Source organism: Oppia nitens, unplaced genomic scaffold (genome assembly GCF_028296485.1).
Source record: "Oppia nitens isolate AA-2021 unplaced genomic scaffold, nextdenovo-longstitch-racon4-pilon3 scaffold5_pilon_pilon_pilon, whole genome shotgun sequence".
Taxonomy (NCBI): Eukaryota; Metazoa; Arthropoda; class Arachnida; order Sarcoptiformes; family Oppiidae; genus Oppia; species Oppia nitens.
In genome coordinates this window covers 7,965,943-7,984,874 of record NW_026533243.1, presented here as the reverse complement: position 1 = coordinate 7,984,874, position 18,932 = coordinate 7,965,943, and the positions used below count along the sequence as shown (strand labels likewise).

Genomic DNA, 18,932 nt, shown 5'->3' with positions numbered 1-18,932 from the left:
TTTTGTATAAAAAAAACTTTAATTTATTAAAATTATTACACGGTTTGACGATTTATAAATTACTTTGCAATGTAAATAGTTTTAATTAAATTTACGAGAAAAATAATTTTCAAAAAATGGCACTTAAAAGGCTTTTTGTAAGTTGTATATAAGTATCACAAAAAACTATAAATTATTTTAATTTTAAGCTTAAATTTTTTTTTGTGAATCATGAAATACAATTATAATACTAAAAGATATGTATAATTGATAATAATAATAAGAAATTTTATATAAAATAGTGTAATATTAGTTAAAAATTTAAATATATTGATATATTTTGTATTTAAATAATTAAAAAAAAACAAAAAATTCATAATACAATACATATATAAATGACATAAACTCTTAAATTCATAAATTTATTTACAAAAAATAATGATTTTTCTCAATGAATTGGTCTTCAAATGATATGAACACAAAAAATGATTAAAATTGATTGAGAAAATTGATTGAGAAAATTGACAAAAAATTCATAATAACTTATTATAATATGTATTAATGATTAGGACTTTGGTTTTTATGAAATCACAGAAAACACAATTAATTTGTGTTTTTATTTTCAAAACTATATATCTTTGAAATTATTAATTAATTAATATATAAACAATTTATATGATATTTATCTATAAAATTGCAATTGAATTGAAAACTCATTTAATGATATTTAAAACAAAACTATTTGTGACTAAACTTGTGATACATTTTGTGTTGTCTTCCTTACTATAGTACTATATCGGGGAACGGTATCACTTGGTGTGTTTGACCTCATCAGATGATCCTGAGAACTACGATAGATAGGCTCCTGATTGTAACCATTGGGAATGGCATACATAGGCCGGGTCTGGACCTCTTGATAGCCCCACGGATGCGGGTTTGTGTAGATGTTGTTGTCATCCTCTGAGGAAGCATATGATGGCGAGTGATTGCTAGAGGCGGAGGACAAGTCCTCGATACGCATGACTGGTGGCGCCTCGTGACGCTGTTTGGCCTCTTGAACCCGACCCCAATGGGTCAGCAGGTCTTTGGCGTTCCACGACTGGACAGGACTCAGTGCGGCGACGTTAAGCTCACAAATATTTTGCTGTTGATTGGGATCAGTATTGTAGCCGAAGTTGGGGTTCAGCGGCAAACCAACCGAATTGTAGGCATTATTTTGTTGTAAATTATTTATGTTAAGATTGGGTATATTGTCGACACTTCGGGTCAGACTATTGTCATCCAACAGAATGCTTCGATTCTTCTCTAATTCTGGCGACACTCGCGGCGGTTCCGGTGCTTTACGGGTAGGAATAGATGGTTCGTGATTGGACTGTTCGCGGTCTGTTTCGTCGGTTGTCTTTCGGCGACGTTTGCATACAAAACATATGGCAAATATAAAGAAGAGCAACAACACGACGGCGCCACCAATGGCTACCAATAGCCATTCCCACCACTCGAGTCCCGCTAATTTGGGATAATCATTGGATGGATTCACTAATTTAATTAAACAAAATGTTAAAAGATTAGATTCAATTTCATTAAAATATTAAATTTTCAAAATGTGTTAAAATAAAGTGCAAAACTCAAATAATTGTTAGTATTTATGAATTGAAAAAAACTAGGAAATAAAAAATGAGAAAAAAAAAATTAAATTTTCAAAAATTAAATTAATGTTAATATTAGTTTTGAAAAATAAACAAATCAAATATGTTATCTAAATGAGAAAAAAACTATTAAATACATAAAGATGTGCAACACTTTAAAACTGATACATAAAAACATTGGATGTCATGCAAGAAAATATTGTGCCAAATGTCGTGCAAAGCAGTCATTCCCGATATATATAAGGATAACAATAATAACAAAATATTAGGAAACATATAAACACAGCCAACAGAGTTGTGACCGTTTTAGACGAGAGGACACACACACTGAGGCCAAGTGGGGGGCAATACCTGGCTGTTTGCTAACATCAATATCAAAAGCAGTTGTGCTCGTTATTATGACATTACTTTTGATTTGTGCCATCACTATATTGGAAACGGCACCGCCCTTTCCGGCGCTGTTGTAGGCGCGGACGGCCACATAATAGACGCCGCCGTCGTCCGACTTAATCCTTATCTCATAATTTTGCTCTTTGCTCGCCGACATGTAACTCACTGTCCGATCGGTGACCTCAATGCTGGCACCACTCAGGTTGTCAAAGTCGGCTGCAATCTTCTTTCGTAAGTCATCATTGATGGCATCATTGCCGGCCGGAAAAGCTTTGATCACATATTTGGTGGCCGATCCTTGTGTGTAGTGCTCACCAACCGAAGTCCATAATAGACTGACAGTTCTGTTGTAATGATCAGCGTTCTCTACCCTCAAGTCTCTGATGGCATTTGGCGGATAGTTCTGTATGTTGACATCACTGGTCACTACATAGTGGCCACATTCAACAACACGATTTAGTTTTTCAGTTCCAAGATTGACTGTAGACAACTGTCCATTCACTTTAGATCCGCAACAAGTTTTGCCAGTTGGAGTGGTAGGCATAGATGTGGAGCCAAAATCAGTGACAACTGTCGGTAATTCATTGGAGCTAATGCTACTGATTTCGGCGCTTACAGTATAGTAAAATTTATTTATTATCGGCTGTTGACTAATAACATATTGAGAGTATATGCCGTCTCCCTGAGTAATATCCGGATCGCCGGCACCATTGTCTAGCATATCAAATGTTTCTGTACGTCCGGTCTCATCAGTCACTGTAAGATTGACTAACATATTTGATACCAGTTCATCAATTCTGCCGTTAATATTAACATATGCTATGACTGGCATATTTGGCGATTGTTTCAACCAACACGTAGCTCTAACTGGTCCATCGATGCCGACAGCAGTCTTAGAGTCTGATTGGCCATCAAGTGATTTGGTAGCAAACTCTGCAACGGCAACATAGGCTGTGGGTTTTCCCATAGTAGTTGTGTCGACGGGGGCCGTCAATTGCCATTTGCCAATGTGATCGGGTTTGTTTATATCAATTAGAAAACCATTAAAATTTGGTCCATCAGTATAACTAGGATTTTTAATATCAGGAATACCAGTCTTTTTCAACACCACTTCTTCCATAAGACCTGATCCGATAAAATAGACTCTCAAACGGCTATTCATGAGTGTCTCGTCTACATTGAACTCAAAGTTCAGCGTATTATTAATGGGTCTAATAAGTTGTTCACTGATTACATGATAGGCATTGGATGTATCGCCCGAATACTCCGTCTCAATGGTGGCCATAGCTTTGGACAGTTGATGGACAGTCGTCATTGGATTCGAGTCCTCTCTTATATAGAATACCTGTCCGCCCGTTCGGGAAATTACTTTCTCGAACATTTCGACCGCTGTTTGTCTATACGCTTGATTACCATTCAATGGGAATACAATTATCAATAGTTTGATATTATTTTGTTGGAAATATTGTGCATATTTTACTAGTTTGTCATCATTTACGTGTGCATAGCCTTTGCCGGCAAAAAATATGGTAAATACAGCTCCACCGGCATTGACTGAATCAGCTTTAAATGTATTGATTCCCGACTCAAGTATTTTCTCAAAATTAACATCTGGTTCAGGATTACTGCTCGGTTTAAGATCTTTAATTTGTGATAAATCAGTTGTCCATGGTACTTTAACAATCGGTTCACCAGTTGTATAAGTAAACAGAGATACCAGTGCACCCTTCATGTCCAGCTTAAACTTGGACATAACCTGATTGATTAGTTCGTATCGTTTATTTTGAGCCCATACTTGTGATGTATGGACCGCAAACAGTACCTTAGGACCGGCCGGTTTGCTTATCTTAATGTCAATGGTTTCCTGAAATACCTCATATGTACGACTATATATGTAAAAGACATCAATAGATATTCAAATTAATATTTGGTTTAAGAAATTTATTTTTATTTCATTTGAAAACATAAATCACAGGAGAATTGATAAGAATTTTTCCTATCATTTCCTAATAAAAATTTCTACAGTATATCCTATTTGTATTATCATTATTATTAGTTATGGTATTCAATAATGGTATGCAAAAACGATATTTTTATAGCATTTCCTATAAATGTATTGTCAATAATATATTATATCCCCCACACATCTATCTATAGCTTCTCTATCTTTCTCTATATCTATCTATCTATCTGTATGTATATCTGACTGACTGACTCCTCTTTCATTACAATTCCCATAACATTACTTTTATTGCTGTTGAACTCTACCTGTCCTGTAATGCCAGTCCTCAAGTACTGCATATCAAGGGATTAAACATAGGAATCAAAGTTTTCTACACAACAATAATACTATTATAATAGTATAGGAAATAAAATAATTGAATGCTATTAAAAATACATTAGAAATAGGAGTCAAATCACTTTATTGTTGGTTTGCAAATTTTTTTTACAGTTAGCTATCAGTATTATATATTTATAATAGTTAGTTAGCATTTCTTTTAGGAGGTCAATGTTATGCTATACCGGGGATCTATTGCTAAAACAACTGTCCATAAAATAAACTATTGATATACTGTACACTAATTGTCAATAATGCAGACTAAACACATAAAACTATATGATAATGTACAAAACATTAAACAAAAAAAAAAATGTATTGGACAGTACCGATATTTACTCTGTATATGAGTAAATAAAATTATATAAACAATACTAATGGCACACTTACGGTATGTCGGGATGTTTTGAGATGACAGTCCACGTGTCGGAGCCGCACAAACTGTTTTGTTTGTTTGGAGAATTTAAATTATGTTTATGAAGTTTCTTTGTCGAGTGATAACCACAAAATTGGTTTACACTATCCACTGATGGCGAGTACATTAGTGACGACTCGTATGAGTTATCACTGGGTTTGGGCACTGGTATGCATTGCTGTTTAAAGTCTGGATCTTTGATTGGCAATCCAGTACCGTTGCCGACAATTAGCCTACAGTTTTGTCCTAACTGTGTCTGTGTGGTCACATTGAACACTTGGTGATCATCGGCGCACGAGTTGACCAATATTTGGTTTGAATCGGGATTTCCGGGAATACTATAATGTGTCGGATATAATGGATCGGATGGGAAACCAAACTCATTGAACACACCATATCTATACTGAGCAAACTGGTGGACAAAAAGTTTGGCGGTATCGCCATAAATAGGTTCACTGGCTGTAACTGATGGCTTTGTCATTACAATGGGAAGTGCGTGTTGGCCACAACCACCCCATTGCTTTGTAAACGATTGTTCAAAATCTAAGATAAAAAATAAATAAATAAAAATATTTCACAATTTTTAAAAATTTAAATTATTAAACTATAACTAATTGCATACAATTATTATTAATTTCTATAATAATTTTTAAATGCATTCTACTATACAATAATAAGTTAAAAGCATTATATTTAACTGGTATTCAATGCTATATAACCTTCTATTCATATATTCAATAATAATTGTCTCTTTAATATCATTAAGACTTATTTGCCATAAAAAGTCAAGAGTTGTTATTATTAAGTTATGTAACATTAATAAAATTATATTAGAAAAAAATAATAACTTTAATCTAAATATTTTGATTCATAGCATTCTGACAGCAATTGATAATTAATGACTGACTACCAGTGCTTAAATAAAAAACTGTCGGTGCCATTGAAGCCAGTCATGCATTAGGAGAGTTTGGTGCTCATCATAAAAGTTATAATTTAATATTGAGTTTATATAATGTATTAAATTTAATATTACTGTATATATTAAGTAATATTGTTTATATATAATAAACATTTTTTTTTTATCTTTCGTCATGCCTTTTAAAAGTTAATTTTTTTAAATTACCTCTATTTGTGATTAAAACATCTGCATCGCTGTATCGGACAGGTAAGCCAGTGATAGGTATACCCATGGACGGGTAGTTGTCTATATTCCAGCTACTGGGCACCAGTATGGTCACTTGGCTTAAGTATAATCCAATTGAGTTATACAATAGTTTGGACGCTTCAGGAATTATTGTTGTCTAAAATAGAGAAAACAAACGGATATATAATATAATAATAATATTATAAATTGCTTTTTATCACATATTATTCTATAAGTATTTTGTTACATATAATGATACAAAAATATAAAATATTTATTAATATTTGACAGAAATATTGAGGAAAAAAGTTTCCGTTTAAATGATTGCCAGCATAACAGCCGTTGAATTCGTGTTATTATTATTATTAAATATAACATATTTCTCTATCTATTTATTAAATGAATGTTTTGCATGCATTGAAAACTATTTGAAAGCACCTGAACAATACCTAAACAATAATAATCATTTTTATTACTAAATATATTACTGTAAATATATTCGTTTCATAATTATTGACACTAATTTAAATTGAATTAAATTACGTTATAATTAAATTTATCAAAAAATAATTATTATTAAATTAAAATATTAAGTATAAAGATTAAACTAATTTGTTTTTTAATATTAAATTAGTCCGTTTTAGTCTCTCTAATTCACTATTATAATCGAAATTTCGGTAACATAATTTATGACTCCAGAAGTTTGTACCGAAATTATCTTAAATATCATTGATATTGACCATCCAGGTCTTTGTGGTGCATCCAAGATGTTTGTCTAACCTTTATCTTTCGTTAGAAAGCAGCAGAATCATAAAAAAAATCACCACGGTCAATAATCAAGACATTTAAGATAATTTGGTCCATAATTTTAAAAAATTTACTATCGGGTAACTAAATCCCGATTAAAAGTGGTAATCATAGAGATAATTTAAAGGGAAAAACGGGAACAGATTCTTACATAATATACTATTTGAATGTATTATTAAAAATCTATTATAATAATTTATTTTGCTATTAAATTGTAGTTTATTTTAGTTAAGTAAATTTAGTGTCAATAATTATGAAACAAGGTTTATATTAATGTATTTCATAGTTTAGTGACTCATAATAATATTATATTCAATATGTGTGTCTCTATATCTCTCAATGTTTTTTTTAGTGAATACATCAGAGAACATAACAGTCCATAAACTCTCTCAATATATTAAAAAATACTGTATATTATGTAGTCATTGAACTAAAATTTTTCGATTTATTCCTAATATGCATTCAATGTTTTTTTTGCTTAAAATCACTTTTTTTAAAAACTATCAAACACAACATGTATACTGTACTGCCAGACATACAAAAAACTATATCTACCTAAGCATTGACTAAAGGTGCTCAGGTTTTAAGTCTCTGAGCCATACATTATACAGTATATATTGTATATATCTATAGATAGATGGATGGAAAGGCTATTTATGCAGCTCTCATATCTTGTATATATATCCGGCACACAAAACTTCATGCACTTTGTTTGGGCGAAAATTACATCACGATTTTGTGTACACATTTCTGTTTATAGTGTATTCACATGAAAAATATAGTGAACTAAACTTTTTTTAACAAATGTTAGTCTCTCTCTCTCTCTCTCTCTCTCTCTCTCTCTCTCTCTTTCAGTACATCTATCTCTACCCTCTAAATAACACACAACACGTATTGACTAACTCTAACAACAATACATTATTACAAATAACATTTACAGATAGATATAGACAGTGATAGATATAATGTGTGGATAATAAAGCATAAAATTGTGTGTTCATAACATCATATCTTAGACATAATAACAAAAAAAAAACATAAATAATTTTCTCTTAGTTTAAAATAAAAAGTAAAACAACTTTTTTGTACTCTCATAGAGATAGAGATTATATTTTTCCCTCTCAAATAATATAATTTCATATAATATATATATATTCTGCACACTTGAAGAAAAGGTAATGAAAACATTACTATAAATGTTATGTCAATTATTTTGTTCACACCATATATAGTTGTAACACTTATACTATATATAAAGTTAAATAAAAACAAAAAAAAATATATATATATATATATCATGTAATAAATGAATTTGTTGCTAACCTTTAGCTTTTCAATCATAGCATCGTCCTGACCAACTTCGGGATTAATGGCCACAACTAACCCTTCATAGCCATTGTTGATAACTCGTAGCGATGAGTGAGATGCCCGGCTAATTACCGGTGCCCAACATAGCAATAGTAATCCATATGTGATGGTGACAGTGATGAAACAATTTGGTAAATAACTTTGTGGTGTTTGTCGTTTCATATTTTTTTCTCTCTCTTTTTCTGTTTGCCAATTGACTTATTTGCACAAATATGAAATTATAATTATTAGATAAGTCATAAATAAAATAGTTTTACGACTGCAAACATATTAATGTCTAATCACAATAAAAATATTATGTATATATAATCGGTATATCAATACGTAAAAAGTGCTATAAAAATAATAATTGGTATTTCTCTGGCAGTATATATAGAAATTGTTTTTGCAGTTATTATGTTAACATATACTGTGTATGTTTGTATATTTGTATAGAAATAAGCAGCACTGGTAGTACAGTATTGTTGATATGGATATAAATATATATATTTATAAATATGACATATAATATTATATTTGATATTTTTAGTATTTATAAGAAAAATAGTTTTCTCATTACTTTGAAATCACTGCAAAATTGCTTTTGAATTCATTTAATACTTATCATAAATACACAGTCAATATAATACTAACTACTATTGAAAATGCAAACACATGAATATAAAAACTTTTAGTTATTATTATTATTGGCAATCTGTAAAAGTGTTGCCTTCAAAAACATGATATTTAATCCCATAGATAAATATTAGATTATCATAAAATAAAAGTATTTTTAATATTTTAATAATACAAGTACTATAAAAATATATATATAAAAAATCTCTCCAATGACAACAAATGATAACTTTTAGATAAAATAATATATAAAAAAAAATTCTTTACTATATTTTTACTTTTTATTATGTTTACACAATACTGATAATAAATATTAAAAATTATATATTTTAACTTAATTTGTTATCGGTTTACTTCAAAAGTTAGCAAAACTATATTATCAAAAAATACAATGTATATTAAAAAGATTATTATTTGTTATTAATTAAATAAAATTGTTGTCTATTTTTTCTCGTTGTTCAGCTGTTTTGTTTGACACACAAATTGCAATTTTTAGCAAAAATAGGCGATTCCTCGATAAACACAGATATATACTGTATATGACTGTCTGTCTGTCAAAGAAATAACAGTGCAATGAATTTCTGTTAAATTTCAGTACACACCAACACAAATAAATATATATGATATACAAATTTATTATTATATCCAAAAATAAGTAATGATATAGTATTAACAATAAACAATAATTGTTATTATTATTATAATTAGCTATTAATGTTGAGACAGCACTTTGAAACTTAGTTGATGTAAATATATATATATTTATTCTGTAGTTATTATTATTATTATTGGCAGTGATATGAATGTTTGCACGGGTAGAGTGCAATATATTTCAACACAATTTATCGATATATTTAAATATTATTCACACATCAGTGAAATATAATATTATTATTGGAAATATTGTTACAATATATTTAAGAGAAAAATCGTTACTAATATTATTATTATTAGTCGTTTTTAATCAGCAGTTGCTCTCAGTTTGTAATATATATATATTGAGTTAGTTTCAAACATAAACTAAACCACAACTAAATGTTCAATTGTTTAGTTGCCATTAGTTTCGCGATTTTTTTTAAAAAACGGCAAAACGTGAGAGCGATTGGACTGAACTGTTGGATATCGCGCTCAAACATACATTGATAGCTTAAACACAACCTCTCACTCTGGAGCACAATCACAGACTGACTTGTATTCATACGATAGGAGTTCCTCGCGGCTCACTCTCTGTATGTATGAACCAGTCTAGTGATGTGTACAGTGTAGTGTATGTATGTATGTATGTGTGTGTGTGTGTGTGTGTGTTTGTGCGTTTAAAACCTAGCAGCCCATACATACATGTGCACATACATACATACGGTATTTAAAAGGTAACCGTCAAATTGACAAACAAAATAAAAAGTTTTTTAATATCATATATTGTATATATATATATATAGTATTATATAAGTAGTTACCAAAAATAATATTGCATATTAAAGCTCACGATCTGATATTGTACTATAAATTTAAATTTCATTTTTTTAATTTCCCAAAAAATATGATTTATAAAATTGATAACGTGATTGTCTGTTATAAGCACCGGGAGGAACGGTTATGTATGTATGTATTTGTGTGAGTATTTGTGAGTAAACAGGGATTAGAAATTGGATTTTTCTTATTCTTATTGCTTGTTATTATATTCTATATCTTCTATTATTATTTGTATGTTATATATAAACACTTGAAGCTAAACGAGAGATACTTTTTGACGATAAAAAAGAGTTTCTTCACGAGTTTTATCTCTCTCTCYCTCTCTCTCTCTCTCTCTCTCTCTCTCTCTCTCTCTCTCTCTCTCTCTCTCTCTCTCTCTCTCTCTCTCTCTCTCTCTCTCTCTCTCTCTCGGTTACTCTCTTTTATGATTAAAGTCCCAGCAAAAGATTACCGCCAAGAGCTATAGCCAGTGCTCGCACACATACATTGGCACTAAAACATTAGCCCTGAAACCACTGGCCCTAAACCACCAGCGAATCTCTCTCTCTCTCTCTCTCTCTAAAAGCACTGGTATTTGCTTTAAGTAATAATAAAACAACGACTACACGAAACACATGAACACAATTTTGTTTTAAACACTGTTTTTATTATTAGTAGAATACAAACGTTTACAAAAAAATGTTATATCGAGTGTTGTTATGTATTTTAAGTGATAGTAGATTTTAGAGTGTATAGCATTTTTCACGGGCACTGGTAGGTTATCATTGGAGACTCCAATTTTCAGAGACGTGAAATCAAGAGTCAAGCGAGAGAACAGTTGATAGCGAGGCAACAGTTGTTTTTTGGGGACTTGGAGTCGACAGTCTCTCATCTAAAGTATGCTATAAAACACAACTTTTAGAGAGTAGGAAAAATCAAAAAATGCTTTTAGCGTTTCATAACAAATGTTTGACTGCTATTTTTACGAAGATGTATAGCTATAATATGACTGTCCTCTCTCTCTCTCTCTCTCTCTCTCTCTCTCTCTCTCTCTCTCTCTCTCTCTCTCTCTTTCCTTGTTATATCTTATGATGGAAAACCAATGCTAAGAATTGTACAAAAATTTTATTCAATTTTTCTCTTTTGGTTCACATTTTTTACTTCATTTAACGACAACAATAATAATTCTCTATTGAAATTCTGGTGTCTATTGAATATATAATGGACGGCATAAAAGTCGATGCATTTCCATACCTATGCTTTTACGGTTGCTTTCGTTCGGCTCCGTTTGCTACGAGGATTCTCCTCTCTCTTTCTCTTTCTGTCTATTGATAACAGTTCCCTCTTTTTCTAGTCACCAGTCCTTATGTTTGTACGTTATTCTCTGTGTGTCCTTATGTATAGTCCATATCTTAGCTCCCATTCCTTAATGTTAGTTCTATAGAACCTATTGTTGACAATTGAATGGCAATGTTTTGTTCGGTTAAAAACTCTTTTGTTATACGAATACAGGTATCGGACATATCATAGGTAACGATCATCGAAATCACTGTACAATATAATAGGTTAGGCCCCAAAACACAGGTAAAACCGCAAACAAATGGGCTTTTGTGGTACCTGTATGTTATACTACTCGTCCCTTTTTGACATATACAACATAACAACATACATTGAATGCTATTGAATGAAATGCATACAACTTTTTATAAGCATTTTATGAATACTTGATGTATAATATACAACAAGAAAACACTGTGAAAGTTAAGCCCCAATAATAGTATGGGTCATACGTTTGGAGTTATGGATCTACATGGATACCAGTGTTATATTAGCCCTCTAAACATACTGTAGAGTAACATATGTACAGAATGTATATGATGTTAGTGTATGAAATACTGGAAGGGAAAAATGATCGGAGAGGTGTACTGTTCCGCAACAAATCGTGTACAGCACCGGTACATTAAGCATCACTCTCGGGACTGCCGGAGCTGATGGGCTATGAGCTATGGTTGTACAGCTCTCGTTATGTGACTGAATGGTGCATTATTTCACTTAACGATTAGATATCCCAATATATATATCCCAACATAAAGCACATACTTATACAGATGCCAGTGCTCTGAGAGCTAATTTTATAGTCAATATAATATTTTGGTTTTCCTTATATTACATATATTAAATGGAAAATATGTTTTGCAAAATTTTTTCTTTCTTATCGTATAATTTTTCAGCACATCATCTTTTTTTGGCACATCCCTAACATACTGGTGCTTGAACTGAGAGAGAATAGCAGGCACTGTCTTACAAGCCCTATGGCCTTTCACGCTCGGTTACAAATGATTATGCCATATATCTACTATTGCCCTATAATTACTATTGAACTTTGATAGCAATGGGAGAGAGAGAAAGAAAGAGAGGAGACATGAAATGTCAATATATATGTAAAGAGAGGTCAAAACAGTCGGAGATCTCCTAATGTTTTTGGGAGAGATGAGCACAGAGGGTATACCATTAACTTTATCGTACCGTATGTTTTGTATATGATTTTTGGTGTACAAAGCAATGCATTTAGTTTTTTCAGGGGAAAGGGAAATACTAGGCTTATGGAGACATATGACTATAGCTATTGATCAAAAACATAAGGAGATTGCTTTATAATATTGTTGATTCAAATTACTAATAGCACCGACACTCTGGTGCTGAACTCAATCCCAACACAGCCGGACTCTTACAAAACTATACACACAGACCTAAAATCAATGGTAAATCATTGAAAAAATATTGGCTAAAGAAGAGGGAGATCTTATAGTTTTAAGTGGTTTTCTTTTGCAATGTGTTTGGCATATGTGTTGTATTTATTTTTGCTGAAAATTTGTTGACTTTTATTTCAGGACATACCTAACAAATTAAGAGTATATAGTATATACAATACAAATATAGACATTAATGCATTTTTACCAATCGGTTTAAATAAATAAATAAATGCTAAGAAAACTTTAGTTTATCGTCTCTTTTTTGTAAGCAATTGGGAGGAAAAGGGAAAATCATAGACAACTGTATGTATAAGTGTTAAGAGAGTGATATTTATTTAAGTTAGCCTACAATTTACAAAATAAAGTTATTTAAAGTGAGTGAGACATTGACTGCCAGTTAGAGAGAAGGAGAAAGAGAGAGATAGAGTTTAGTTTATTTAACAGTTGAACATATCATATACAGTTCCCCACTTTGCAGCTCTGGTATGTATATTTTGAGAATTGTACACTTGAAGCCAACACTGATATTAGTTTATATTTGATATGATAGGAAATAAATAATATAGTAATTGCTATCAAAATAGTATGTATGATGTGAGACTCTAGTCATATATAATAATAAATGTAATGTAAACGACATGAAAACAAAATGTAATTTAAAATTTTTTTCATTACATACACACAAGTCATCTACTATTTAGACAACTATGCAATCGGTTCGGTATATTCAGTATAGAGAGATTGCATATATAAATATGATATTTGTATATAACTTATACACTAATGTAATGAATGGCTGACAGCGATATAAAAGCACATATTTTTCAGTGTCTATGAAATTTAACCACAAATTGAACATTGCATTGGGCTTCAAGTTAAGTGGTTTCTCATATATGTATTATGTATAGTATAGTCCATAGTACAAGAGGTAAGAGAGAGAGAGAGAGAGAGAGAGAGAGAGAGAGAGAGAGAGAGAGAGAGAGAGAGAGAGAATGTAATAAATGTTATGGCATTAAAATAGCTTCAAAAGCACGCCTTTTGATCACGTATTGCCAAATGGATCAACAAAATTGGATGGAGAGAGAGAGAGAGAGAGAGAGAGAGAGAGAGAGAGAGAGAGAGAGAGAGAGAGAGAGAGAGAGAGAGAGAGAACCAGTCATACTTTAAAAAAGTCTGCATTTGCACCTGTAATTAATATACTCAGCCGGGACTACAGTTAAAAGCTATTGACTTTTATGTATATTAGTACTGTGTGTATACATATATAGCAAAAAAGGCACTCAAATATTATATAAGTTCCCAGCGATGTATGCATTAGTCAAATGCTTATCCTTATGTCTGTAATGTTTAAACAGTGTATTTCCCAGTGCTATATATCTCTTATGGTTTTAAAGAGAGAGAGAGATATATATACAGACCATTGATTATGAGGTTTTCAATACAATACACAAAATATAATATATTGTATAATAATAATAATAATAACACAATAAAAGAAAACAACAAAACATAACAATTCATACAACACTGCATTTTAGCTGGTACTGACATTTTGGGGTAACAATCCTCATCGATTGTCTCTCTAAATACAATAATACTATAATAGCAGAGATAATAATATGTGGAGAAAACCAAAATTTTCAAAAATTTTTATTTAATAATAGCCAAAATAGTGGTTGTATTATTTTTCAATTGAGTGCACCGATAGATTGGATGGACTGGTAGAGAGAGAGAGAGAGAGAGAGAGAGAGAGAGAGAGAGAGAGAGAGAGAGAGAGAGAGAGAGAGAGAGAGAGAGAGAGAGAGAGAGAGAGAGAGAGAGAGAGAGAGAGAGAGAGAGAGAGAGAGAGAAATCAATGGTGAAAGAGAGACAGAGATAACAAACCAGTAATACTAAAGCAGATAAATGTTTGTACCGGAAAGGTGGGGGTGACTCAGTTTTAGGAACTTCCGACTATTATCATTGTATTATTAGTCCCCACAATATAACTGTTATAACAATAACATTATTAAAACAATTTTTTGGTGTTAATATTGTTTTGATATATCTATCCATATCTATCAGTGCTACAATCAGTGATACAACATGTATTGTCTATTTAGTTGTGGTTTTTTTTATAATTTTTTATTTTTATAATTTTTGTTTTCAAACCTTATTTGTGTGTGAAGTACGAGGAACTGTAGGCTAGGTTAGCGAAAAATAAGAAGATAGCGATAGTGATAGATTGATCAGACCTACCAATGCGATCCTAATCCCAATGTTATAGATGTGTGTTATTGATGTGATTATAGTTGTCTTGTAATTTAAAAAATAGCAGTTTATGTACTTTTGGTTTGTATTTTTGCTAATAGAGTTGTTTGCATCACATTTTGTGGGCCAATAGTCGCATACACTCATCGATGGTTACAAATGAGTAATATTTGGAGTGAACTGACAGCCCGTAACCATTGGTGTTGCAGCTGAAGAAGCAGCACATATACACACACATGTAGTGTATGATAGATAAGCACCGGTATATGGATGAGCACCACTGTTACAATATAGTTAAGGGTGGAGACATCCGCTTAATATTCATACGATAGTTAACAACACAGTAAATATAATTATATTGACTTCTCGCCACCACTTCTTTCTCTCTCTCACTCACTAATTGTGTTTAACTTATGTGCTGGGAGTGGATGGACAGGTAGATAAAAGCTAAACAACTAAGCAAAACTATAGATAAAGATATACAATTAGTTGGGGAAATGCACTCAACACACGTAACCACAAGTCATAACACAAATTATAAATGTATTACTATTTTTCATTTATTTAATGCCATTTAAATAAATCGATGACTTGTATTAAATTTATTGTATTATTATTATTATGATTATGATTGTTGGGCTCTAATGTATTGCCACTAATGTAATCACAATTTTTTCAGTTCAGTTAAATAACTTGCGGCAGAACTACCAATCAGTTTGAGCTTTGAATTATTATTATAACTTTATATACAGTGTTATACATAGAAAAAATGTAAGAAATATTCTATATATACTTTACATTTGAAAAAAATGATGATTTATTTATTTATATAAATATCAATATCTATGAAAATCACAGCATTTTTTCAGTGTTTAGATAATAAAATCATTTATATTTGTGAGTTTTGAGTGACTCAATTATTTTTATTACTATAAATATTAGCAATGAGTTTACTGTACGGTATTTGAGAGTGATATCTCATAATTTATATAAATTTATAATATATATAATTTGTTTTTGTTAATAATAATTAGATTTTATAACACATTTGTTTGCTTTAAGTTTTAAATTACATTATATGAGTAATATTTACATTTAAAGATATAACTATTTTTAAAAATAAAATTGTCATTCAATATATTAAACTATAATTTACAACATAAACATTATCAATATTTTTCTAGATATTACTGTACAATATTTACACTATTATATAATAATCTATTTCGAGGAGGCATTTATATTATATATTGTTGTATAAATAAATACACGGATGATATTAAATAATTTTTAAATTAATAATATATTTATAGTTTGTTTTTCATATTTGTATTATCCAACCTGTTATATCATTTGTATTATGACATTAGTTTTTTAGATATCAAATAGTTTTTCAGTTACATAATTATTATTATAAAACATTTTTCCAGCTGTAATTCAATATATCATATTATAATTATATAAAGTATACACATTTTTATATTATTACTGTAATTTTTTTTATACTGTATATAAATATAATTCAAAACTCAGTAATATAAGTCATATACCCTGAAAACTATTTAGCTGTAGAGCCGGAGATATTGTTTTTTTTTGTGTTTTATTTTAGCGATAGGAAACACCATTAGTATATGCATATGCATGGCGTGTATTACCTATGAAAAAGCCATACCATTTCATACCATACCCTTATGGCATACTGTGGTGTTCAATGTCTAATGAATTCCTTTCAAAACATTTTCATTACATTTTCTCCTTAATTTAAATTATTATTTTTTTGTTTTAAAAGAGTCCAACAAAACAAATTGTGTGCTTTATTTTTACAGTGAAACAAATAACAAAAAATCATTTATACAAACATTGCGATAGCAATAAATTCATTGCTTGTCTCTCCTTAAAAAACATTTCATTTTTTGGCCAACAAATCATTTAAACCGAGAAAACAATTTAAAACATATATTATTTTATTTTTGTTTCAGTACTTTCTCTCTCTCTCTCTCTCTCTCTCTCTCTCTCTCTCTCTCTCTCTCTCTCTCTCTCTCTCTCTCTCTCTCTTTAGTTTTTAGTAGATTGTTTTTTACTAATGAATTTTTGTTTTAGTGGTTTAAAAAAACAATTTTACTGTATTTTGTGTTTTTGTTAGTTAAATATATTTATTTTTTCTATATATATATATATATTGTTTGTGAGCTAGTTTGAAATCACTTTTACTATAATATACTATATCAATGCTAACGATATTATTTTATGTGAGGGATAAATATGCACGACTTTTATTGCATTATAATTGTGGTCATAACTTATATTTATATATATATATCTTGTGAATAGTTAATGATAAAAGCCTTATAGCATATCAATCTATTAATCTAAATGATTGACTCTAATATAACGTTTAATGGGCTAACAATAAAACAAAATATATTTTTCTTCAAAAAAAATAGCATAACAAATGTATAACAAATTTCAAATGCAATTCCTGTATTGAAACCAAAAAATTCCTGCAATAAATTAAACCTTAAAAAATTAATAATCTTATGTATAATAAATTTTTGTAATTTAGATCAAAAAATTGGTTTTTTGAGAGAAAAAATTAAGTTAATAAAATATATCCTAAAGATTGGAAACAATTTTTTTGCCTCTTTTACAGCTCACGGACTTTATATTAAAAAGTTAATAATATATAAAAAAAATTATATCAGTTTTTATCAGATATATATCAAAAATCGGTAGGAATTATAATAAGCCAGTCATTAGTCATATAAAATTCATGGAGTAATTTGGCTGTTAGTTTCAAGTATACAAAATTTTTTATAATATACAGTATTAGTAGTACTGTTAGTTAAGTGATGTATTTAGTATAATCAGTGAACTTAACAATAATAATAATTGAAACACAAAACAGAAACAACAAAAAAGAGTAGCAAAAATCATTTTATTATTTATCGCAAATCAAATTAATAAATCAAAAATTATTTTTTCTTTACTAAAATAATAGTCGATATAATAATAATATTAATAATGATAGTCCAGAGGGGAAGGACATGAAACACACACACAGATAACAACAATAAAAAACTGTATCAACTTTTGCTTGTGATATCAACAGTTCAAATCAATTGAGTCAATAAAATAGATTTCAATTCATTCAAAAAAATAATATGTTATATAATAATAATAAGAGTAATAATTTTAATAATAATAATAATAATAATAATAGTCGACACGGACTTTGGATAATAAAATAACAAACGCCACTAAATATGAGATTACATTATAAGATTAGAGAGTTATTATATATAAATTTATATATATATATATACATGTATAAAGAAAGATACATAGTTTATCAAAATAGATAAATACATAAATAATAATTTTATATTTTAAACAAATTATATTGTGAAAATAACATTTTTACAAATCATGTCAAAAAATAGCATTTAAAGTTAGAGAAAGAGGGGGCGATAGGAGGGCCCATAAAATGGCTGTAAATAGCAATTTTTGTGTATACTAAATACTTCACGATTATAATTATGTTATCATATAATAGTTTTTTTTGTTGAATTTTATAGTATATAGGTCTGTCTAGTATTATTATTATTAAACTATTACTGTATGATTTAGTAAAAATAACATTAAAATAACATTAACTGCCATTATATTTAAAACATAATTTCTCTCTCTCTCTCTCTCTCTCTCTCTCTCTCTCTCTCTCTCTCTCTCTCTCTCTCTATGGAAAAAGTTATTTTTACCAAAAATAAGATAACAATAA

General features: G+C 29.8%; 1 protein-coding gene across 6 annotated transcripts; it reads right to left on the bottom strand.

The window, feature by feature from the left end:
• Window positions 1–664: 664 nt before the first annotated feature.
• On the bottom strand, window positions 665–15,831 carry LOC128961901 (calcium-activated chloride channel regulator 1-like). 6 transcript variants are annotated; one of them, XM_054308213.1, is made up of 8 exons: window positions 15,059–15,076; window positions 11,409–11,601; window positions 8,043–8,284; window positions 5,892–6,069; window positions 4,744–5,311; window positions 1,977–3,901; window positions 1,763–1,786; window positions 665–1,515 (listed from the first exon to the last, which is right to left on the bottom strand). In XM_054308213.1, the coding sequence occupies exons 3-8, from the start codon at window positions 8,247–8,249 to the stop codon at window positions 728–730; spliced, it is 3,690 nt and encodes a 1,229-aa protein (XP_054164188.1). In that variant the 5' UTR covers window positions 8,250–8,284; window positions 11,409–11,601; window positions 15,059–15,076; the 3' UTR covers window positions 665–727. The 6 variants fall into 6 exon arrangements, with proteins under 6 accessions (XP_054164188.1, XP_054164185.1, XP_054164186.1 ...); XM_054308210.1 differs by lacking the exon at window positions 11,409–11,601 and having other exon boundaries at window positions 15,059–15,831; XM_054308211.1 differs by lacking the exons at window positions 11,409–11,601; window positions 15,059–15,076 and adding an exon at window positions 15,146–15,831.
• Window positions 15,832–18,932: the final 3,101 nt, after the last annotated feature.